At 38.6% G+C, this 24,775-nt stretch overlaps 1 protein-coding gene across 3 annotated transcripts in view; it reads right to left on the bottom strand.

Moving 5' to 3' along the window:
- Positions 1-24,775, bottom strand: part of cac (cacophony) — a 435,895-nt gene that overhangs the window by 180,006 nt on the left and 231,114 nt on the right. For 2 of the 3 annotated variants that reach the window (XM_065237936.1, XM_065237937.1), the window contains exons 5-12: positions 21,681-21,781; positions 21,340-21,495; positions 21,054-21,274; positions 20,885-20,988; positions 20,177-20,292; positions 19,703-19,762; positions 6,904-7,008; positions 6,628-6,651 (exon numbers count right to left, since the gene is read on the bottom strand). In XM_065237936.1, the coding sequence (XP_065094008.1) occupies positions 6,628-6,651; positions 6,904-7,008; positions 19,703-19,762; positions 20,177-20,292; positions 20,885-20,988; positions 21,054-21,274; positions 21,340-21,495; positions 21,681-21,781 (887 nt within the window). The remainder of the gene's footprint in view (positions 1-6,627; positions 6,652-6,903; positions 7,009-19,702; positions 19,763-20,176; positions 20,293-20,884; positions 20,989-21,053; positions 21,275-21,339; positions 21,496-21,680; positions 21,782-24,775) is intronic. The other variant, XM_065237935.1, reaches the window with a different exon arrangement.

Here is a 24,775-nt window from a genome sequence, read left to right as displayed (position 1 = left end):
AAGGCTTTTCGCAGGTGGACAGTAGTTCATAGTTTTCTCACTTTGCGGCGCTACTATAGATGTGAAAATCTTGCATATAAAATATCTTTAGATCCTGACCAGATAGAAAGTAAATGAATTCGGCAAAGTTTTTCAGGAAGTCAAGATCTTTTGGTTGGGTGACAATAGTTTAGAATTTTCTCACTATGCGGTGCTAGTGTATACGTGCCTTTCTCTCATATTCAATAGCTCGAGATCTTGATCAGCTAGAAAGTTGCTGTCTTCGGCAAAGTTGTTTAGGGGGTCAAGACTTTTTGGCTGGTAAACAGTAGTTAATAATTTTCTCACCACGTGGCGTTAGTATACATGTACACTTCTCGCATATGCTATGTCTCGAGATCCTGATCAGATAGAAAGTTATCCAGAAGGTCAAGGTCTTTTGGCTGGTGGACAGTAGTTCAGAATTTTCTCACTTCATGATGCTAGTATACATACAACTATTGTTCACCAACCAAAAGACTGACCTCCTGAATAACTTTGTTGTAGACAGTAACTTTCTATCTGATTAGGATCTCGAGATACAGCATATGCGAGAAGTGTACATCTATGTCACGTGGTGAGAAAATTCTTAACTACTGTTTACCAGCCAAAAATGCTTTGACCTCCTGAACAACTTTGTCGAAGGCAGTAACTTTTTATCTGGTCAGGATCTTGAAACAAACCACATGCGAGAATTTCACGTGTATTCTAGCGCTACGTAGTGAGAAAATTTTGAACTACTGTCCACTAGAGAAATCTATCTAATCAGAATTTCGAGATATTTTACATGCGAGAATTTCACGTGTATACCAGTGCCACGTAGTGTAAAAATTCTGAACTATTGTTCACCAAGCAATAGGCATTGACCTCATGAACAACTTATTCGAAGACAGTAATTTTCTACCTGTTCAGTATCTCGAGCTTAGCATACGCGAGAATTGTACACGTTTACTAGCGCCATGTGGTGAAAAATTTCTAGGCTACTGTCCACCAGCCAAAAAGTCTTGACCCCCTGAACAAGTTTGCCGAAAACAGTAACTTTCTATCTGCTCTTCTGGATCTCGAGCTATTGTATATGCGAGAATTGCATGTGTATACTAGCACCGAGTAGGGGCGAAAATTCTGAACTACTGTCCACCAACGAAAAGATCTTGACTTCCTGAAAAACTTTGCCAAAGACATTTATTCTTTATCTCCTCAGGATCTAGTGATGTATGACATGCGAGCACTTAACATGTATACGAGCACTACCTAGTGAGAAGATTTTGAACTACTGTTAATCAGCAAAAAAGCTATGATCTCCTGAACAGCTTTGCCTAAGACAGTAACTTTCTATCTGGTCAGAATCTCGAGATATTTTATATGAAAATTTCACGTTTATACTAGCGCCGTGTAGTGAGAAAATTCTGAACCACTGTCCACCAGCCAAAACTACTTGACACCCTGAACAAGTTTGCCGAAGACAGTAACTTCTCTTTGCTCAGGATCTCGAGCTATTGTATATGCGAAAATTGCATGTATATACTAGCGCCACGTAGTGAGAATTTTCTGAACTACTCCACCAACGAAAAGATCTGGACTTCCTGAAAAACTTTGCCGAAGACAGTAGCTTTTTATATGGTAAGGATCTAGAAATATTATATATATGCGAGAATTTTACATGTATACTAGTGCCGCAAAGTGAGAAAACGCTGAACTACTGTCCACCAACAAAAAGGCCTTGACCTTCTGAACAACTTTGTCGACAATAATTTTCTATCTGGTCATGATCTCGAGATACATCACATGGGATAATTTCACATGTATTCTAGCGCTACGTAGTGAGAAAATTCTGAACTACTCTCCACCAGCAAAAAGATTATGATCTCTAGAACAACTTTGCCGGAGATAGTAATTTTCTATCTGGTCAGGATCTCGAGATTTTCCATGTCGAGATTTTCCAATTAAGTCAAATCCCACGTAGTTCGGACACCGTTTACGCGGTTTCCATTAACATTTTCTCTATTATCCGCATTTTTGTGGGTTAACTGTGATGAAATTTTAGCTTGTTTAGTTAAAAACAAGTTTTTTAATGAATATCCGTTGGTTTCATATCGATTGGTAGCTCGGCTGCAAAATGGCAATGGAAAACTCAAACTGTTGTACAAAGTTCAACGCGCGAGTACTCGTGTTATAAAAGTTGGCGCGAGTAACGGAGGGTTAAAGGGGGGTTTCGTGAGAATTGGTTTTTTGGTGGCTTCATACCTGAAAATTTATATCAATTTTCGTATCTTATTTTGTAGTTCAATTCATTTATTCATCATTTCAGTAAAAACAGTAGTATTGCAAATTTAATAATCAATCCTTATTGACTATTTTATCAAGAATATTTCCCCTGATTTCACGAAGTAAAAACTGCCGTTCCAACAGCAATTGGTTTTCCTCAGCCCATGTGATGATAGTGTCAATACTGTTCAGCGCTGATTGATCTGGAACTGGTTCGTACTCCTCATCTTGGTTGTCATCTGCTGTAGAAATGTATGCAGTTTCATCCAGAACCACTCTTCGTCACGCTTTCTCCTTCATAAAAATGTGAATCAGTTAAGAACAGCATTGACTATGTCAGCATCAGACATGCCATCGAATTCCGCATTCTCGTCTTCATTTTCGCCTGCAGCTGCTTTATCAGCAACCATCAGTTGAATTGTTACACTATCAACGCTAGAGCACCGGAACTAATATTTTCAATGTTACCATTTCAAAAATAGCAATGGAAAATGGTCGAAATTGATCAAGTTAGGAGCCGCGTCAAATATGGTGCCTTCACGGAAGCCGTGATTTTTAGCCAAGCTCAACTTTGTCTCTACACACTCGTGAGAGTCGCGAAACTACGATTTTTCTCAAGTTGAGGGGTCCCATGGCGTGGTTGGCTACACGTTCGCTTCTCAAGCGGATGGTCCATGGGTTCAATTCCATTGATCTTCTTATCGAATTTTGATGTATTTTAATGTGCCTCATGATAGGTTATTATCCAAGTCCGATTCTGGTCACTTTCCCGGGGCACTTGGAACTTGTCCGGAAGTGGCCAATATGGTCCAAGGTATGTACTTAATTTTTTCCACCATTGATCTGGTTATCGAATTTTGATATAATTTGATGTGTCGCATGATAGGTTATTATTCAAGTCTGGTTCTGGCCACTTTTCCGGAGGCACCCGGAACTTGCCCGGAAGTGGCCAATATGGTCCAAGGTACTTAATTTTTGCCACCATTGATCTTGATATCAAATTTTGATTTAATTTGATGTGTCGCTTAATGGGTTTTGTACCTTTCAAGTCAAATTTAGCCTCATGGCCCATAAACGCCGGAACTTGTTCCGGCCATATCTACAAAACCAGTGGTCCCATTCCATAACCCTTCAATAAAGGGTGATACGGTCAAAATTTGGTCAATATCAACTTGACGTATTTCTTTCAATTTTGCATTTAAAAAACCTGAACATCCCTCATTTTGAAGGTGTGTGTGTGTAGAATGTTGCTCCTATTTTGATTTTGGAATTCACTCTTCAGTTGTCAAAATGCCGTCCAAGCAAGAAGAGCAGCGTATCAAAATTTTGCTCGCGCATCGCGAAAATCCGAGCTACTCGCACCCAAAGTTGGCAAAATCGCTAAAAGTTGCCAAATCAACCGTTACAAATGTAATTAAAGTGTTTGTGGAACGTTTGTCGACAGCCACGAAGTCTGGATCGGGGGGAAATCGAAAACCGGAAGCCGCTGAGACGACAAAGAGAGTTGCCGGTAGTTTCAAGCGAAACCCTAACCTCTCTCTCCGAGATGCCGCAAATAAGCTGGGTGTATCGTCTACAACCGTGCATCGAGCCAAAAAACGAGCCGGACTATCGACTTACAAGAAGGTAGTGACTCCAAATCGCGATGATAAACAAAATACGACGGCCAAAGCGCGATCCCGGAGGCTGTACACGACGATGCTGACGAAGTTTGACTGCGTGGTAATGGACGACGAAACCTACGTCAAAGCCGACTACAAGCAGCTTCCGGGACAGGAGTTTTATACGGCAAAAGGAAGGGGAAAGGTAGCAGATGTTTTCAAGCAAATGAAACTGTCAAAGTTCGCAAAGAAATATCTGGTTTGGCAAGCCATCTGTACCTGTGGCTTGAAAAGCAGCATTTTCATAGCTTCCGGGACTGTGAACCAAGAAATTTACGTGAAAGAGTGTTTGAATAAACGTCTGCTGCCTTTCCTGAAGAAACACGGTTGTTCCGTACTGTTTTGGCCGGATTTGGCATCTTGCCATTACGGTAAAAAGGCCATGGAGTGGTACGCCGCCAACAACGTGCAGGTGGTTCCCAAGGACAAGAACCCTCCCAACACGCCAGAGCTCCGCCCAATTGAGAAATACTGGGCTATTGTCAAGCGGAACCTAAAGAAGACCAAAAAAACTGCTAAGGGCGAGCAGCAGTTCAAGGCAAACTGGCTTTCTACGGCGAAGAAGGTGGACAAGGTGGCTGTACAAAATCTGATGGCAGGGGTCAAGCGTAAGGCCCGGCAATTCGGATTTGGAAAAGCGGAAGCCTAACTGAATATTTTTCCTGAATTTTATACTAATTGAACTTGAAAAAGAAATTTAATTTGATTTTTTAAATAAACGATTTCACCGATTTACACGCGTTTTCCCTTGACCAAATTTTGACCGTATCACCCTTTAGCGTTCAATGGGACCACTAAAAACAGTAAATGAGACCACATAAGACCAAAAAAAAAATTAATTTTTTTATGGCTCAATTATCCGAAGGGCTCGATTTTCCGGAGTGAAATTTTTTTCAAGACTCCGGATAATCGAGTCCGCCCTGAATTACTATTTACTTATAACTTTTATTGAATTGGAAATCATACAATGATGGAACTGATATGCGATTATGGGCTGCTATGTAACGTGAGTAGATTACCTTTTCGTGGTACGTCACATCGAACTCTGTACCGAAGCTTTTCTTGTTGACGGTTATGGAACTCGGTTTTGGGATTGGAAACAAGATGAGGTTCGGGCCAGGGTTCCGATGCATGGTCAAATATCAGTATCATCGCTAGTTTTTCATGGTGCATATTTGAACAGAATCTCAGAATTATTCAAGTGATGCGGAACATAACAATTGAATAAGGATTCATGTAGGACCCATTTTGATTGAAGAGAGTCTTTGGAAAGGTCCTAGAATGCTTCTAATATTGCGGAACATCACAATTGAATGAGGCTTCTTGTAAGAAGATCAAGTGTTTATGATTTGATCGTATCGAAAACGAATACCTCATGACTTTTTCATAGTAATAAGGTTCTACGAGATGCACTAAGTAAAGGACACGGATGCATCACAAAATTGCAATGTGTTGGTCGCAGAGATTATAATCCGAACAGTACGCGATCCTATGTAAAGTTGGCTTTATAACATCCTCTACAAATGTTTCATACAACAAATGTAAAAGCCTTCATGAGATGGTTTTCTAGACTCAATGCATGTGGGCGAACAAACTTTGTTCGAAAAATAAGCTATCTTAAAAATCACAAAACTATTTTAAAAACCTTGCGGCGAGCAGAATCCAGAATCAATTAATTTCGCGAAACATTAAAAATTCTCCATACTTTTCATGTAAATCTGCAATGGATTCTTACATTTCTCGGTTGGGTGTAGAATCTGTCAACTTACATTGGGCGTTTTGCAATATACGTCGAAAATTATTTCAATTAAGGTGAAAGGAAACGTCATTAATTTTCAAAAAATCAAGGGCAGTTTTTTCATTCAAAACCAAAATTACGTTCATGAACATGTTTTCATTGCATTTTACTTGCCTACCGGAAGACAGTGAACACATTTTGATCAACAGAATTTCGATTGTACTTGACAAAACTAAATTTGAATTTCTTAAAATAATGAGGTCCCCTCCCAAGTAACAATTAGGGTTTTATGAGGGTTCTGAAGACCATGATTAAGACATTTAGAATGCTTTAAAACCACAATAAAACTTGCAATGTTACTTGGCCTTTCCCTTTAAATACATAATTAATAATAATTTGGTGCAATACTAACATAGACATATATACTCTAACCCTTGATATTGAGATGTGACAATTGAAAGCAATTAGCTCAATACCTACGACATGCCCTTTTCAATTTGCACTCAATTTTCCTTTCATCCAATGAAACATTGTACCGTATTTCTCGCGTAACGTTTGAAAAGGGTCTATCCTCGTTGATCGATTCTCTTCATAGACTTTCTCTTTGGTTTACCACGGCAACATAAACGAATTTCTCGCTAAGCTCGCAGCACAGTTCGACAGAAACAACACAGTGAATGGGAAATTCATTTGCAGTCGGGTTTATTCGCGAAAGAGAAAATCGATGAAGAGAATCGATCAACAATGATAGGCCCTTTTCTCGTGTTGCGCGAGATTTGCAAACGACCGTATTGTATACATATTGCGAAATCTGTCAAGCTGAGATCTTCTACTAAGTTTTTTTTTGTCATACAAGCATTCAGATATTCTTCTACTGGCACCTACTGAATCTACTGAAAAAAAAATAGTCCGCCAAGATTACTCTTGGTCCTGTGATTCATTTACCTTTCTTTCTCTTGGTGACAATAACTGATTAACAAACATCATGTTCCGAAGTGTGTTGAACGAAAAACAAACATGTCAAGAATTGTGGGTTTTTCATGTTCAACAAACAAAAAACTAGACCCAAATAATAAACAAAAACCAACCACCCCCGCTTTTCGAGGAGCATTGACTTTCTCTGTTGGAGTGGGCGTTTAATAGTGTGTATGATACAGCAACCGCATTTCCGCGGTCACTCGGTGGAAAACTAAACATAAAAAGTCAGCAAAATCAACTTACCGTCCTCTCCGCAGTCATCGTCGGGATCGTCCTCCTCTGTGTCGGTCGATTTGGATTTCCCTAAATTTCGAAGCTTTTTCCGCTTGGCTGCCGCACGCCGTCGAGCTGGAAGGGAAAACAACAGAAAAAGCGATGTCAGTTTGTTTTTGTTTGTATCCTTTTGGTTGGCTGCTGGCGGCTGGTAAGGCTGAGGCTGAGTGAATACGTGGAAATTGTTGGCACCAATACTATCGTAGACGAGCAAAACAAAACGTGCTGATAAGGGCCTAATCAGTTGGTTCTGTTGGCTTCAGTTTGGATAAGTTGAAAGTTGTTTTGTGTTGGTGTGACACGCGGAAAAGAGGGGAAATTATGTTCATCGGATGATGAAAGACAAGGGGTGGGTGGGGTATGTAAAGTTCATTTCAACTTTGCGCATGTTCCTGGGAAGTTTTTCCCGAATATTCTTTGTGTGGGTAGTTTGGGAGGTGGTATTTGTGAAAGTGTTCTTTCTACTACGGCTGTGTTGGTGCTGGCCGGATATAAATGTCAAAATGTGGAATAAAGAAAAGCTTAAGTGTCAGAATTTGGCTATGCTTTTCATTTCATTCGAAGGGTCATCCTGAGGGATTATCCTTAGTCGAAACATGATTTGCATTTGAATTAGGTGTTTCTTATACCCACACATGTTTATTCTACAGTTTACCATCATGGTTGGAAACATCGAGACGAGGTGACCGGAATGGTTTTGCCATGATATAAGGTCAGGTGGGAATAAATAAAAACTCATTGAAAATTCTGATGAGGATCCTTTCGTGCCTCACGGAATGCTTTACACCGAGCTGTTAGGTGACACGCATCTATAAACGGAATAAGTTACATGCTCGTTCTAACGGCTTACGTATCGTTAACGCTTTTGTATGAGCTGAGTGTTTTATTTATGACGAATGTGTGCGCCAGGCCGCTTCGTTACATGGAAACAAAAACTGTTTGCAAACATGGCAGCCACCCTCCAGAGTGCTTAATATCTAAAATATGTACCTGGTGATGGTAAAGGCTGATGGAGGTTTAGAGGTCACGCAGAGGGTTTGAAGTTTGAATAAAGATTTTAGTAAATTATTATGGGTTAATTTTGTATTTCACTAATATCGCTCTAACTGGTTCTACACTCAAAAAATTCCATACGTCATCATCATGTGTCTCTTACTTAATTGAACACTTATTGTGAAACACATCCATTTCATGTGTGAATCTTATGCTGTGAACCATGCCTCAACACTATTGGTTCGAATTGTGACACACTTGGAGTCTATGTGCCTAACATGGTGATATCAATAGCTTTGCACATCATAGTTCAATGCTCTGCAATATTTTACTTTATCGACTTCTACTTTACCGACTCCAAAATTGAATCGACAAATATATAAACAAAGCTGCCAGAGGGCAGAGCTTACACATACCCTTCGGTTAATGGGTCTTATTTGGGAATTGATCTTGGACTGTTGGGGTGTGCTACTGCCGTTGTTTTCGTTCAATCTCACTGGGCCACGGTTGTTCTTATAGATGAGGCATGTTGAACACTGGCCTGCACAAGGTGGGGGCAATTGCTCCTCCTTTTCATAAATAAAATTTATTAATAATATAAATTTATTCCCACATTTACAAAATTATGATATAAAATAACTTGATTCCTTGATAACTTGATTGGAGGTAAAATAACTTCATTTCATAATATGAGGGCACTGAAAACCTTTTACTGCGTCAATTCCTTTGAGATGGTGCCTGAAAATTGTTTCACAAAAGTGCATGAAGGGACAAACTTCAATGAATTTTTTTGGTTAATGCAATGGTGCATACAAAACATTTTAGTGTAATTCTTTTTTTTTTCAAGGTGGTTCATGGAGGGCTAAAAGAAGAGGGTAAATTTAAGATTGATAAAATTCACCTTCGTGGTGGTAAATCGAAGAAAAAGCTTTTTATTGAATATTTCTGGTGTAAATATATCATCAAGGTGGTGCATGGAGGGACTAATCAAAATGAATAACTCTGGTGGAAAAATTGATTCACGCTAAAAATTTTAAGGTGCAAACTTAACTAAAAATTTCTGGTGGAAAGTTCGCAACACTGTGGTGAATGTAGAAGCACGGTTTATTCATTTTACTGATGCAAAATTTGCATCGTTCTGATGAATGCAAGCTTCATTGGAAATTTATGGTGGAAAATTTGAAGAGGCAAAGCCTGAAAATTGCACCACAAAGGTGCATGGTAAAACAAACTTCACTGACAATTTTTGGTGCACCGTTCTGGTGAATGGAGGAGCATGTTTTATTGAAAATTACTGGTGCAAAATTTGCATCGCCGTGATAAATGAAATGAACAGAAGATTTATGGTGGAAAACTTGCACTGGTAAATGAAGGCACAAGCTTTATTAAAAATGTAGCTTTATTGAAAATTCTGGTGGAAAATCTGCACCGTTCTGGTGAACGGATGGGCAAGCTTTTCGGAAAAATTTTGGTCTTAAATTTGCATCCTTCTGCTGAATAGCGATACAAACTTTAATAATAATTCCTGGTGTAAAATTTGCACCATTCTGATGATTGGAGGGGAGCGGATTTACTGAACATTCTCAAAATATGAAAATAGGGGCAAGCTTTATTTGGTGGAAATACTGCAACATTCTGATGATAGGAGAAGCAAGCTATATTGAAAATGTCTGGTGGAAAATGAAAAAAGGAAATATACACTAATCAGAAGATTGGAGAAGCAATTTTTATTGAACATTAACGGTGGAAATATTGCATCATTCTGGTTAGTTGAAATTTTATGGGGGCAAGTTAGTATTGAAAATTTCTGGTGTAAGATTTGCAACAATCTGCCATGGAGGGGCCAGCTGAATTGAAAATTCCTGATGTAAAAATTGCACAGTTCTGATGAATGAAGGGACAAGCTTTATTGAATATTTCTGGTAGAAAAACTACAACGTTTTGGTGAATGGACGGACAACTTAAACTTGACTTCCGAGAAGAATCTCAAGGGTATTGAATTCTGAGGACAGTTCTAAAAGAAAAGATTTCTGGGGATGATTTCATGAAAATTCTGCGAATAATTTCTAGTGAATCCCTGCCGATAGTTCTAAGATAATTTCAAAAAGAATACAGAGATAATCAAATTTTGAATGAAATTCCAAAGGGATGCAGGGGAAAGTTTAAAGGAAATTCCGAGGATTATTTCAAGTTCATTTTGGGAAAAATTTCTTGAGAATACAGAGTAAGTTTTTCTGAAACTTCAGGAGAATTTCAGTTCCAAGGTGGTCTGAGAAAAAAAAAAGTTCTAAAATAGTCCGAAAAGAACCTCAAGGATATTGAATTCCTAGGACAGTCCCAATTTTTTTTTTCTGGGAAGAATTCAAAGAAAATTCTGCTGATAATTTCTAATGCATCCTGCAGATAGTTTGAAGATAATTTAGAGAAGAACTCTAAGAATATCAAATTTTGAGTGAAATTCCGAAGGGATTTTAAGCAAAATTTCAAGCGAATTTCGAGGAAACGAGAAAGCATTTCTGAAGGAATTTCAGTTATAAGGTGTTCTGAGAAAAAAATATGAGGAGTTTTAAATATAATAGCAGTCAACTTCTGAGAAGAATTGCAAAAGAGCTATTGGGAGAGTTCTTCAAAATCCGAGAAGAACCTCAAGGATATTGAATTCGGAGGACAGTTCCAAAGGATTTCTGGGAAGTATTCCAAGATAATTTAGCGGGTTATTTCTAGTGAATTCTGTAGATAGTTCCAATAGAATTCCGAAAAGAATACCGAGAAAATTAAATTTTGAGTGGAATTCGAAAAGGATTTTGAATAAAATGGCAAAGGAGTACCGATAATTTCTAGCTCATTCCGGGAATAAATTCTGGATAATACTGAGAAAATTCTTCTGAAACTCTAAGGGAATTTCAGTTCCAAGATGGGCTGAGTAAAAGTCAAGAAGAGTTCTAAAAATAATTCCAGAGGACTTCTGAGAAGAATTTTAATAGAGTTCATAGAGTTCTAAAAATTTAAAAAAAAACCTGAATTCTGAGGATGGACTTTTTCGCAACTGTACAAAGTTTAAAGACAGCTTTTGGATTCCCTATTTGAAAAGAAGGTATAAGTTTGCCATTGAACCCTGGTCGATTGTTGTCTCACTAAAAATTCGTGTAAGAATCTTCTCTGAAAATTTAAAGTCATTTGTTACCGAGGTTGAAAATCTACAGCTGTTTATGTGCGTTGCAATAAATTCGCGTTTGTTTCTAAAACATGTTGAATTTTCGGCATTATTTTCTGTCACCCCAACTGGCGATACTTAGGGACAGGGTTGACATGCTCAATCCTTCGCACAGGTCGTCATTCCGTTAACAATCCTGTACTCGCTTGTCAAAATAGTTTTGTGCGCTTTCGTTCCAATCGTTACATATTTTTTAAACCTTTTTAATGATCCTATTAGCCTTGGCATTTAGGTCAAAATTTGAAAAAATTAAAACTCCAATTTTCGCTGGAAATTTAGCGTAACGCAACGTACTTTTAACGTTCTCGCAACGGTTATAGTAAAGTGTAACTGCAACAGCATATAAGGGCTTATAAAACCTTGACCTTGACCTTGTCAAAAATAAATTGTAACGATGCCTTCAAAATATACAAAAACGCACTGCTCAAAATTTCAGAAAGGTAACTGAATAAAAGATGATACCAGTACTTTGAAGAATATATTTTCTTTGGTTTATATTTTTAACCTGTAAAGAAGAGCATGACGCAAAATATAATTGCAACATTTTTCTATCAAAACATTAATCGAACTGTAACATTAACTTCCAAGAAATCTAAGAAACTTTAAAAACTATTTTAAATGATATTCTGGATTTTTTAGCCGGCGCCGGTGGTGTAGTGGTAAGCGTGACTGCTTTTTCACATCCCAATGGGTCTGGGTTCAATCCCAGCTGAGGTCAGTGGGATTTTTCTGAGGCATAAAAATCTCTGGTCACGTCTTCCTTCGGAAGGGAAGTAAAGCCGTTGGTCCCAGCCCATGTGTGTTGAATGGGTGCGATATCCTACGCAGGTGTGGCGGTTGCTTTCCTGCACATTCGATTGCCGTCAATGGATGGCAATCGATGCCCGACGGTGCTTGGAAATAGATTGCGGAACAGAGACCGACGTTAAATAAAGGAATGAAGATGAAGAAGATATTCTGGATTTTCAAAGCCAATTATACACAAAAACATTATAATGTTGATCTTTTCAGGCGATCCAAGCTGCCCGATTCCTAGAGGGTTCAGAAATTGGAAGAAAGCGACCGAGTTGCTGGACAAACACAATGCACCCTACAAAAAAAAAATTGCCCCTCCTTAACAAGATTCCTGTGCACGCTAGTGCTGGTTGATAAGGATGAAGTCGCAACTCATGTTTCTTTATGTTTTCGATGTTCACATTGTAGAACAAGCAATTCAGTACTGAACAGTATTTAGTGTGATTAAATGTGCCATACACTTAAATAGATAGAGAAAGATTATCAACATTTCAAAGTTTCAAACACTAAAAACCAACGTGTGGAACACTTTGAACTAGAGGTGGGAAAAACACCTCATCTGACTGAGTGAATTAAACCCATCCAGCTCACTAAAGGGAGTCGATTCTTTTGAACAGCTTTTCAGCTCACATTGAAATTATAGAAATTATGACACAAATTCAAAATCAGAAAATTAATTAGTGGTGCGCCTTGGTGCTCAGCATGGAAAACAAGATCGACGGAAAACAAATCAAGGAAAAAACATAATAAAACTTTCCACATCTATGCTCACAAGGAATGGCGAAAAGGCAATCCAAAATAGTCTTCTAGACAAGCAAAATCGCGTACTAGCCGGGCGGTTGTATTGATTGAAAAATGATTACTAAAATTTTGGATACATAATAAATCAATATCTAGAACTATTATTCGGAATTTTCAAAGTTGCCTTATTTCGATATTACAACAATCTTTTGGCTAAGATCAAATTCAATAAAAAAAAAAACCCCTAGCGGCCCCCTGTTGCATCAGAGATATTTGAAACAACACATCCAATATTCTCATTTTTCAAAAGCCAAATTTGGTGTTGATCAGCATGACAAAAGAGGTAAAACACCAAAGAATAAAACCAAAAAATTACATGCAAAACACATTGTAAATAATAAAAATTGATATTTGGAAACCAAAAGAATACCTGTGTGGTATTGTTTTGATATTGCATTTGCATAATTTGATATTGGAATGGTATTGTGGGAACATTTTGTAGGTATTATATTTTTTGGAATTTTACCTCTTATGTCAGGCTCATCCATACCAATTTAAGATATCGAGTTATTCGTTCCTGTTCAGGTAGTGCCCCCTGTTACAAAACAACAATTCGAATTCCAGGAAACCAAAATTAAAAAATTAAATCAAATTCCCTTATCGTCCATGTTGCTTCAGTGACATTAAAACCAGAATTTCCAATTTCATCAAATATTAGAAGCGTTGCATGAATACCATCATGTTCTGGGAAAGATTTTAAATAAACTCCCATAACACCCCGTTACAAACCAACAATTCCAATTTGAGGAAACAAAAATTAACAAACTAAATCAAATTCTATTGAAGACCCCTTGCACCCTCTGCTACTTCAGGGACATTAAAACCAACATTTACAATTTCATAAAACATTTCAAACGCTTTTCAGTTGCATTAATATCACCAAAGTTAAAACAAATTATCAAATTCAATTAAAGAGTCCTGGCGCCCCCTATTGCTCTAGAGATATTTGAAAACACACATCAAATTCCATCATTTTTCAAACGTCCTTCAGAAGCATGCATATCATCAAAGAAAAAAAGGAAATCTGCACTAATCAGAAGATTGGAGAAGCAATTTTTATTGAACATTAACGGTTGAAAAATTGCATCGTTCTGGTCAGTTGAAATGTTATGGGGACAAGTTTGTATTGAAAATTTCTGGTGTAAGATTTGCAACAATCTGCTGCATGGAGGGTCAAGCTGAATTGAAAATTCCTCATGCAACAATTGCACAACGTTTTGGTGAATGGACGGACAACTTAAACTTGACTTCCGAGAAGAATCTCAAGGGTATTGAATTCTGAGGACAGTTCTAAAAGAAAAGATTTCTGGGGATGATTTCATGAAAATTCTGCGAATAATTTCTAGTGAATCCTGTCGATAGTTCTGAGATAATTTCAAAAAGAATGCCGAGAGAATCAAATTTTGAATGAAATTCCAAAGGGATGCAGGGGAAAATTTCAAGGAAATTCCGAAGATAATGTCAAGCTCATTTTGGGAAAAATTTCTTGAGAATATAGAGGAAATTCTTCTGAAACTTCAGGGGAATTTCAATTCCAAGGTGTTCTGAGAAAAAAAAAATGTTCTAAAATATTTCGAAAAGAACCTCAAGGATATTGAATTCCTAGGACAGTTCCAAAATTTTTCTGGGAAGAATTCAAAGAAAATTCTGCGGATAATTTCTAGTGCCTCCTGCAGATAGTTTCAAGATTATTTCGAGAAGAACTCTGAGAAAATCAAATTTTGAGTTAAATTCCGAAGGGATTTTAGGCAAAATTTCAAGCGAATTCCGTTCCTGTTCTGGTAGTGCCCCCTGTTACAAAACAACAATTCCAATTCCAGGAAACAAATATAAAAAAATATAATCAAATTCCCTTATCGTCCATGTTGCTTCAGTGACATTTAAACCAGAATTCAAAATTTCATCAAATATTAGAAGCGTTGCATAACTACCTTCAAGTTATGGGAAAGATTAAAAAAAAAACGCTCATAGCACCCCGTTACAAACCAACAATTCCAATTTGAGGAAACGAAAATTAACAAACTAAATTAAATTCAATTGAAGACCCCTTGTACCTTCTGCTACTTCAGGGACATTAAAACCAACATTTTCAATTTCATAAAACATTTCAAACGCTTTTCAGTTGCATTAATATCACCAAAGTTAAAACAAATTATCAAATTCAATGAAAGAGCCCTGGCGCCCCCTATTGCCAAAGAGATATTTGAAACCACACCTCAAATTCCGTCATTTTTCAAACGCCCTTCAGAAGCATGCATATCATCAAAGTAACAAAAAAAAAATTAAAGACCCCTAGCGCTCTCTGTTGCTTCAGTGACATGAAATCCAACAATAACAATTTCGTCATGTTTTACAAAAAATTTCCAATTGCATCAGTATCAACCAAGTATGAAAAAAATTCAAATAAAGATCCCTAGCGCCCCGTGTTATGAACCAACAATCCCAATTTGATGAAAAAAAAAATTAAAAAATCAAATGAATGAGCATTACATATTTTAAATTGGAATGCTCGATCTCTTAAAGATAATGAAGACGAGCTATTTAACTTTTTGAGAGTTCATAACGTGCATATTGCCGTTATAACTGAATTGTTCCTTAAACCTGACCATAAGGTTAAAAAGGACTCAAATTATTTGATTTATAGAAATGATCGTCTTGATGGACCTTGTGGTGGTGTTGCCATCATTGTTCATAGACGAATCAAACATAAAATCCTTTCTTCATTTTGGACAACTTACGTTTATAGCTGCCTATTTGCCATTCCAATGCGTAGGCCAGCAAAATAATTATCTCAGGGGTGACCTCCAGAAACTTACCCGTCATAGGTCTAAATTCTTTATTATTGGTGATTTTAATGCAAAACACCGCTCATGGAATAATGCTCAAAACAATTCCAATGGTAATATTCTGTTTGATGATTGTTCTGCAGGTTATTACACTATGCAATATCCAAACAGCCCAACATGCTTTTCTTCAGCAAGAAATCCCTCAACTATTGATTTGGTCTTAACTGATTCATGTCTACTTTGTAGCCAATTGTTTACCCATGCGGACTTCTGTTCTGATCACCTTCCAGTAACTATTGAAATATCCCAAGAAATAATTTGTAATCCCAACAGCTCTACTTTCAATTACCATAGAGCTGGTTGGGAGCAATATCGATCATTTATTGAATATAACTTCGATCCAAACATTCCTTTGCAAACCAAAGATGAAATTAATCATGCTCTTGAATCTCTGACTACTTCTATAGTTGAAGCAAGAGCTGCCTCTGTACAAAATGAGAGGTTAAATTCGATTCAATTATAATAGACGACGATCTTCAGCTCTTGAGCCGTCTTAAAAATATCCGTAGGAGACAATATCAAAGAACACGCGATCCTGCCATGAAAGTTATCTGGCGGGATTTACAAAAACAAATTAAAAAACGATTATCTTCCCTGAGGAACAAAACTTTTGAAAATAATGTTTCTAAATTAGACCCAAGTTCCAAACCCTTTTGAAAAATCACAAAAAAAATTTAAAAAACCCTAAAAGCCAATTCCAGCACTTAAGGAAGGTGGTAAAATTTTGATCACAAATTTGGAAAAAGCTCAGAAATTTGCTAAGCAATTCGAGAGTTCCCATAATTTAAGTTTGGGTCTTACTGGTCCTATTGAGAATCAGGTTTCTCGGGATTATCTGTATATTTTCTCTCGGGAAAATATTTTTGATGATTCCTGGGGGACAGATTTGGACGAAGTAAGGTCTATAACTAAAAAGTTTCAAAATATGAAAGCTCCAGGTGATGAAGGAATTTTCTATACCCTCATCAAAAAACTCCCAGAGAGTAACTTGTCTTTCTTGGTAAAATTATTTAACCGATGTTTCCATTTGGCATACTTTCCTGATAAATAAAAAAATGCAAAAGTTGTTCGAATTTTGAAGCCGGATAAAAATCCAGCTGAAGCTTCTAGCTACCGTCCAATAAGTTTGCTTTCTTCAATAAGTAAACTTTTTGAAAAAATAATTTTGAATAGAATGATGCTTCACATCAATACGAACTCAATTTTTGCAGATGAGCAGTTTGGATTTCGCCATGGGCATTCAACTACTCATCAACTCTTAACACGAAACGAAAATCAATTATTTAATTCATGTGTTTCACTTATACATTCTTGCCAAAGCATCAGCCTTATACATTCCATAAGACAAACCACATAGGTCCTATTAGAATGCATAAAAGGTATGTGTGACCGCTTATACATTTCATTTGACACATGATCTTTATTAACTTTTTGCAAGGCGTCTGCTTATTAGTTGACTTATACAATTTATGAATAATCAGCAATGGAAATTTGCCAAAAGGTATAAGGAGATTTCTATCCGTGAAGAGTTACCAATTTAATTCGTTCAAACAAATCTGAAGTTGCTCTTCTAGACATAGAAAAGCATTCGACAGTGTTTGGCATGAAGGTTTGATGGCTAAATTGAAAAAGTTTAATTTTCCACTTTATATTATGAAATTAGTTCAAAATTATTTAACTGACAGAACTCTGCAGGTAAATTATCAAAATTCCAAATCTAAGTGACTACCTGTTAGAGCTGGAGTTCCTACGGGTAGCATTCTTGGGCCTATATTGTATAACATTTTCACTTGGGATCTCCCTGATTTGCCTCATGGTTGCCACAAATCTTTGTTCGCTGATGACACAGGCATTTCCGCTAAAGGAAGAAGTATTCGTGTTATTTGCAGCAGACTGCAGAAAAGTTTAGATATTTTCTCTTCTTATTTACAAAAATGGAAGATTTCTCCCAACGCTTCCAAAACTCAACTTATAATATTTCCACATAAGCCTAGAGCTTCCTTTTTGAAACCTAGGAGTAGTCACATAGTCACTATGAACGGAGTTCCAATTTCCTGGTCAAACCAAGTGAAATATCTTGGATTAATACTTGACCAAATATTAACTTTTAAAGATCACATTGAGGGCATTCAAGTAAAATGTAACAAATATACAAAATGTTTGTATCCTCGTATAAACAGGAAATCCAAACTTTGCCTGACGAATAAACTTCTAATATTTAAACAAGTTTTTGGACCGGCCATGCTTTACGCTGTGCCAATATGGTCTTGTTGTTGCACTACCAGGAAAAAAGCACTTCAAAGGATTCAGAACAAAGTTCTGAAGATGATTTTGAAGTTGCCTCCCTGGTACAGTACTACTGAGGTACATAGAATTTCGATTGTTGAGACTTTAGAACAAATGTCCAACAAAATAATTAATAATTTCAGGCAAAAATCGTTGCAATCCTCAATTGCAACAATTATTTCCCTTTATACCTAGATAAAATTTAGTTTTAGTTTTTAGTTTTAAGATTTCAATTTTTTTACTGACATGCAGGTTTAAAAAAAACCTGTTTAAAGTACTGAATTGCCAAGGCAGGAACAATGTAAAAACACTTAGACATATATCATAACAATTAAAGCTGGTAAGTTACTGTAGTAACTGGAGCACCTAGGTTAAAATGAAATGTAATTTATTTTGAATTTGGAACAAATAAAGAGTTAAAAAAACCCGAATTTATCCACCTATGGTGTGATCAGACCCTTCTTACTTATTCAAGTTTATTTATTTTATTGTCATTATCAGTGACCAAGCCCCCCACCCCCGTGTCATCCAGTGACGCTACGCCACTGCCTGGGGGTACCCGGAATATATCCGGGTGTAGTCTATTTGGTGAGGCTACCAATCACCTTATCATCGTATTTTAATGTGATTTAATGGGTTTTAATTCAATTCATATTCAAGCAACTTCCCCGGGGTACCCGGAACATGTCCAAGTGTGTCCAATGTGGTCTGGAACACTTAACACGACTTGCATTGACCTTATTTTTGAATTCTGTAGTAATTTGATGTGTCGCATGATGGTTTTAATACGTTTTCCGTTAAATCCAGCGTGAAGGCCCATATTCACCGGATCTTATTCCTGCCATATCTCCGGAACCGGTTCACCGATTCCAAAACCGTTCAATAGCGTTCAATGGGACCCCAAGACCTATCATTTGGCGCCGAGTTTGTCCAAATCGGTTGAGCGGTTGCTGAGAAACGTGAGCGCATTCATTTCGTTACATACACATACACACATACACACATACACACATACACACATACACACGTACACACACACACACAGCCATGTTCCGATCTCGTCGAGCTGAGTCGAATGGTATATGATGGTTTTGATACGTTTTCCGTTAAATCCGGCGTGAAGGTCCATATTCACCGGATCTTATTCCGGCCATATCTCCGGAACCGGTTCACCGATTCCAAAACCGTCATGGTCTCCCCCCCCCTCCCCCCCTTTGCGCACGCCACTGCCCACAACCCATATATTAAGAATCGTTTCTTTAGATTAACCCAAAAGACCATCTGTACTTACTTATTCAGGAATCTTTCAGGGCTTAGTCTAGAGAGAGACCCTATCAATTTGATTTGAAGGTCTCCTGAACATGTTGGGCCCATACATCTTTCGGATTTGGTATGATAGGTGAAATGGCTCTACTCTTGGCCTATGGATCTAAGATTGGGCCTATCGCTAAAAATCTGCTTTTTATCATTTTTATCTAGATGAACGCGTCATTGGGACGGTACTAATGAATACTTCTGGTCACTATTGAAAATTTAGTCGATTGCTGAATTTATGGATGGGCCCAAATTAGGGACATACCAGGCCGAAATTACATCCATTTCCCCTGGTCGATTTATTTTGGCAGTTCTTTGAATGTGCTTCTGATACGGTAAGTAAGGCGCATTAGTAATGATAGTAAGTAGTAACAGGGTTTGAAAGTTTTGAAAATTTAGAAGCTTTGCGAAAATCCATGTCTTATGAGGGAAATACCGTAAATTTTTTAGTCGCTTCAATTCAACCATTTTCCGAATTCAGCGCACCAACAACCACACCCAAAACCGTTAGCACACTTACCTTCCATGATGTGCATCTTTTCTTCTTCGGTGGTCCTCTCCTCCGCCAGGATGACCTCCTCTGTTGTTGGCGTCGTCGCCGGTACCGTTGTGCACGACGTCCAAGGTTTTGAGAGTGTTCCAATTGGTCCATCCATCCATCACAAAACGTGCGGCGGTAGTCCGTGAGAGGGCGGGAAAAAGACAGAATGAAAAATGCAACGGAGTAGCAATTAGTGAACCAATTAGGCGTGTCGTAATTGAACAACAATGCACCCAGGCCACTGAGCTTTTCTCAAGTGGACCGGAGCAGACAGCAAACCAGGAGGGGGGTAATGGAAAATGTCGCCAATTGTTCAAGATGAAAGCTGAGCTCGCTTCTACTGAGCAGGGAAAGGGTTGCGTTCAAAATTTTGCTTCCTTACTGACTGGGTTTTGCAATGGGGTGATGGAAATGAGGATGGCACGTGAACAAATTACTCAAGCGATACTGTACCAGCTTTGCAGATCCACTCGACGTAGCCGTTGAGCTCCTTCTCTAGCTGCTGCTGTCTACGAAGCTTTAGGAATTCCTGCCTATTCTCTACCTTTTCTCGCTCTTTGGCGAACTCACTGATGATGGCGGTGGCGGTGATGGCAGCGGTGGGAGGTAGGGGCGTTGTTACAAGTGGAAGGGAAAGATAAGAGAAGCGATTTTTGTGCAAAGTGGTAAGAGCATTTTACGTGGAAGAACCATGGTAATCAAATCTTCCGATGGCTGCAGTAATTCATTACGTTGAGGAATGAGATAAATGTGTGGGATTGGTATTGATAGACGTTTAGATTTGTGAGATAATTGATGCTGAGCTTTGATAACCGCTTTGATCTTCTTCATGCGTGTCATTTGAGGGTAATGAGCGGCAACCATTGGAAGATTCAAGTTGGTTGATAGCCTACTAATGAAACATGTTCAAACAAATATGAAACCAGGCACCGATTCTACTACAAAACCTGCTTGCGTAATCCAGTCGAGATAGGCCGTCATGGCTTCCACGAACATTTGCCGTGTGCGGCATTTGTGGAATTGTGCTCGACGTTCGACGCGACCTCTCTCGTTAGAAAATTCTCTGATTACCAAAATTAATATTAAATCAAACATAAATTCGTTAAAGAAAAATTGTTCGAACTGAAAACGCGGAATTATCCGACTACATGCAATACCTACCCGCTGAGGACACCAAGAACTAGATTAAGCATGAAAAATGATCCCAACACAATCAGTGGCACGAAGTAGATCCAGTTGAAGGTTGACCCCAGGGCGTCGTTGGTCTGTTGGAAATTAAACGAAAATTAGGTTTAACAATCCCAACCATAAAGCAACCCAAGGATCCTACCCAGTAAAGGATTGCCGTCCAACCTTCCATGGTGATACACTGGAACACGGTCAACATGGCGAAGCCAATGTTGTCGAAGCTGGTAATCCCAAAGTTGGGACCCTCCCACTGTTCGACGCACATGCTGTCGCTGCTGTTGCACACGTACGCACCGGTCGGTGCTATCGTGTCATTGTCCGCATTACAGGGCGTTGGAAATTCGCCCTCCTTAACTATTTGAGCTGGAGAAATTCGGCACACTTCAGTATACAGTTTCGTAGCACAAGGTTGACAAGGTGATACTTACAGATATCCTCTAAGCTATAACAACTTCTATGCAGAGCACCCGAGTAAAACTCTAAGCCTATGATTGCGAAGATAACAATTGCAAACAAGACTAACAATCCTATCTGCAGCAACGGCGCCATGGCTTTGATGATAGATTTTAAAACTACTTGTAAACCTGCGAGTATCGGATAGGAAAAAAATCGTATTAGCACTCGGTTTGGTACAAGAAAACAGCTACACATTTACTACGTCTACGACATCGAAAACGAAAACCGAAACACAGGTGATCTATCACGCTCTACAAAACACAGCTACCGAAGGAATATCTATGATTGGGATTAATCTAGCGTCGCTACTCACTAGGAATTCCAGATACTAATTTCAAGGGCCGTAACACACGGATGGCCCTCAGCGTTCGCAGATCTACTTCGGGTCCCTCCTGCGGGAATAATGTGATGAATCTGCATTTGTTTGGTCGTGTGTGTGTGTTCGAGTTTTTTTTTATAAATACCACAGGGAATCACGCGATAGAGGAAAAAAGAAAGTAAACGAGAAAAGCTAGACTATAACACTAGAACACTATTGTTTGGATTGGTTATTCTAGAAGAATTTGAAACGAAACGACTATTAGCCAACATGGAATCTAGAATCCCATCCAGGTCTATCACTAGCTGAAAATGTAATTAGTTCTGAAGCATTGTTACGAGCAAGGCTGTGGAAAGTATTCATTTTGTTATTTCAATTTCGTTAATTATCCATTTAGGCACTATTCACAGCCTTGACTGACAGTCGATCTGAACTCCTAACTAGGTTGAACAATGAAAATGTATTGGATTTTATCTAATGGAACTACATTGAAAATTCCAGGAATGTAAATGTAAATTTAAAAAATGGAGACGAAGAAGATATATCAGTAGATAAGAAGATCCTGATGAATATCACTTATGTTATTACCTTCACATTTATTTGTGATTCCAACACCTGTAGACATTTTTTTTATTTCTTCGCTCATATTTTTGAAATATCCATAATATGTTTAATTTATTTTCAATTTCGCTCAGCTATGAGACTTAAAAAAATTCTCATGGATTAATGACGGCTTCGGTAAAATGTTTGGATTGTGGTCATATCACAATAATTGTAATTGTGATATGAACACATCCCAAAATTTTTGCCGAAGCTGTCATGAAGCCTTATTTAATGATTTTTTATTTATAATTGATTCCTTGTTGAATTTAATATAAATAAAAACATAGGTATTTCAAAATACTGAGAGAAAAAATTAGAAGACTTCTACATGGATTGCAATGAAATCACAAATAAATTTGAACATAAAAGCATAACTGTTATTCTCCAGGTTCTTCAGATGGTGAGTTCTTCCAGTGCTGCACGTCATCGAGGTATTAACTCAAATTCTGCTCTATGAATACAGTTTTTGTTCTCATCAGATGATGAAACAACCGTTCGAGAAGAAAAATTTAAAAACATTCACTCTATTTCGTATTCTTCATCTTCTTCTTATTTTATTTTTTCATTAGTTAACCAATGTGTGGGTAAAAATTGATGAAATTTTTACTGAAACTAGCTAAGAGTGTAATGTTTACGCTGGCAGAATTTTATCACAATCTGTCAAGTGGTTATCGAGATGGCATCGGAGCAAGAGCAGATCCGTCAAAAATCTTGTGCGCCGTCGTGGAAAATCCGACTGCGTCCCACCGATGGATCGGGAATCACCTGGGAATCCATCATTCGACGATTTCCCTGGTGGTGAAGTCATTCAAGGAGACCCAGTTGGGTGCGGCAGAAAACCGAGGACAGCTGATCCGGTGAAGGCCAGGAAGGTATTGAGTCTGTTCAAGCGTCGGGCGAATCTTTCGATCCGGGATGCGACAAAGAAGGCAGATATTCCGATCTGGTTTGTCCAGATGTACCGGCATTCACGTCTACAAGGTTCGGAAGGCACCAGAACGACAAACAAAACACGGTGCCCAAGACCCACGCCAGAAAGCTGTACTGAAAGTGGCTGACGAATCCGAGGTACGTCATGATGGAAGACGAGACCTGCTTCGAAGCGGACACAAAGCAGTTGCCGGGGCAGAAGTTTTACGTTGCCACATCACAGTTGGCCGTTACTGAGGAGGTAAGGAAGAAGAAGGAGGATAAATTCACCAAACAGTTCTTGGCAGGCCATGTGTGGGTGCGTACATCACGACGGGTACCATCAACGGGCAAATCTCCCGGGACGAGTGCCTCTAGAAGCGCCTCCTACCCTTCATGCGGTCTCACGGAGGCAAGACGCTGTTTTGGCCTGATTTGGCTTCCTGCCACTACGCGCGGCTGATGTGAGACTGGTACAGAGACAACAATGTTGTTTTTGTACCAAAAGACGTCAACCCACCGAACTCACCGGAGCTTCACCTGATTGAGAAGTTTTCGGCCATCGTGAAGGCCAGACTTCGTTAAACATGTAAGGTGTTGGAGAACCAGCTGGCTTTGAAGAAACAGTGGATACAAGTATCAAAAGAAGTCGACCTCACCATTGCCCAAAACCTTATGAGTGGTATCGAGGGCATGGTGCGCGCATTCGGCTATGGAGCGGAGATCCAATACAACAATGAAGTTCATGATTTTACAATACTTGACCGGACATGTTGCAGTGCCCCTGGAAATGTTCCAGTTCCACCGGGGAAGTGTTCAATTCTCGACAAAAACCAAAACCCGTCGTTCGACATATCAAACTTCATGGTTTTTCAAAACTCGGTTGGTAACGGCCTTATTGACAGTCCACGGTCACATTGGCCATCCCGGAAATGTTCCGATGCCCTCGGTGAAGTGGTCAATTCTCAACAAGAATTAGAACCCGTCGTGCGACACATCAAGCAACATGATGTTGCAGAACTTGGCCAGTAATGGCCTTTTCCGGGAAGCTCAATGTAATCATGGACCATCGGTAGAGCCGACATTGGTTCAATTCAGTGATGGCATAATCATTAGCTAATTGATATTTTTCCGCTCTCAATATAACGCGTGATTTTACAAGCTCCTTTGATATTGTGAGACTATTCACAACGTGTAAAGTTGAAGCTTGTGGTGCCGTGGTGCCACGACAACGGCCGACTGAAACACTACTACCTTACCGAAGAGGAGAAACAGGACAACCGACATGACATTGACTATGGTAAGTGCGAGAGTAGAGAAAAGGGCAATAAAGAGACAGTAAAAACAGTGTACAGTTGTGTTGATGAATCCCCGGATTATTCCGATCACGAGCATCCTAAAATATCCCTGAGGGCACCACAAATTGGCGACGGAGGACAGGATCATTGGAACACCGCATTTTTATTACATCTTAAGCAGCCGGTAAGAGTTTTTTTGTACAGCAGCATCAAATTGAAAATGCATCAACAAAAGTTTGAGGTTAGCTTCGGAATGTGGGACGGTAGAGCAGAAGGTGC

Source organism: Ochlerotatus camptorhynchus, unplaced genomic scaffold, assembly GCF_037179485.1.
Source record: "Ochlerotatus camptorhynchus isolate MF236.1 unplaced genomic scaffold, CSIRO-AGI_Acam_v1.1 ptg000663l, whole genome shotgun sequence".
Taxonomy (NCBI): domain Eukaryota; kingdom Metazoa; phylum Arthropoda; class Insecta; order Diptera; family Culicidae; genus Ochlerotatus; species Ochlerotatus camptorhynchus.
The sequence above is the reverse complement of the archived record's forward strand: the minus strand, read 5'-3'. Positions and strand labels throughout refer to the sequence as shown.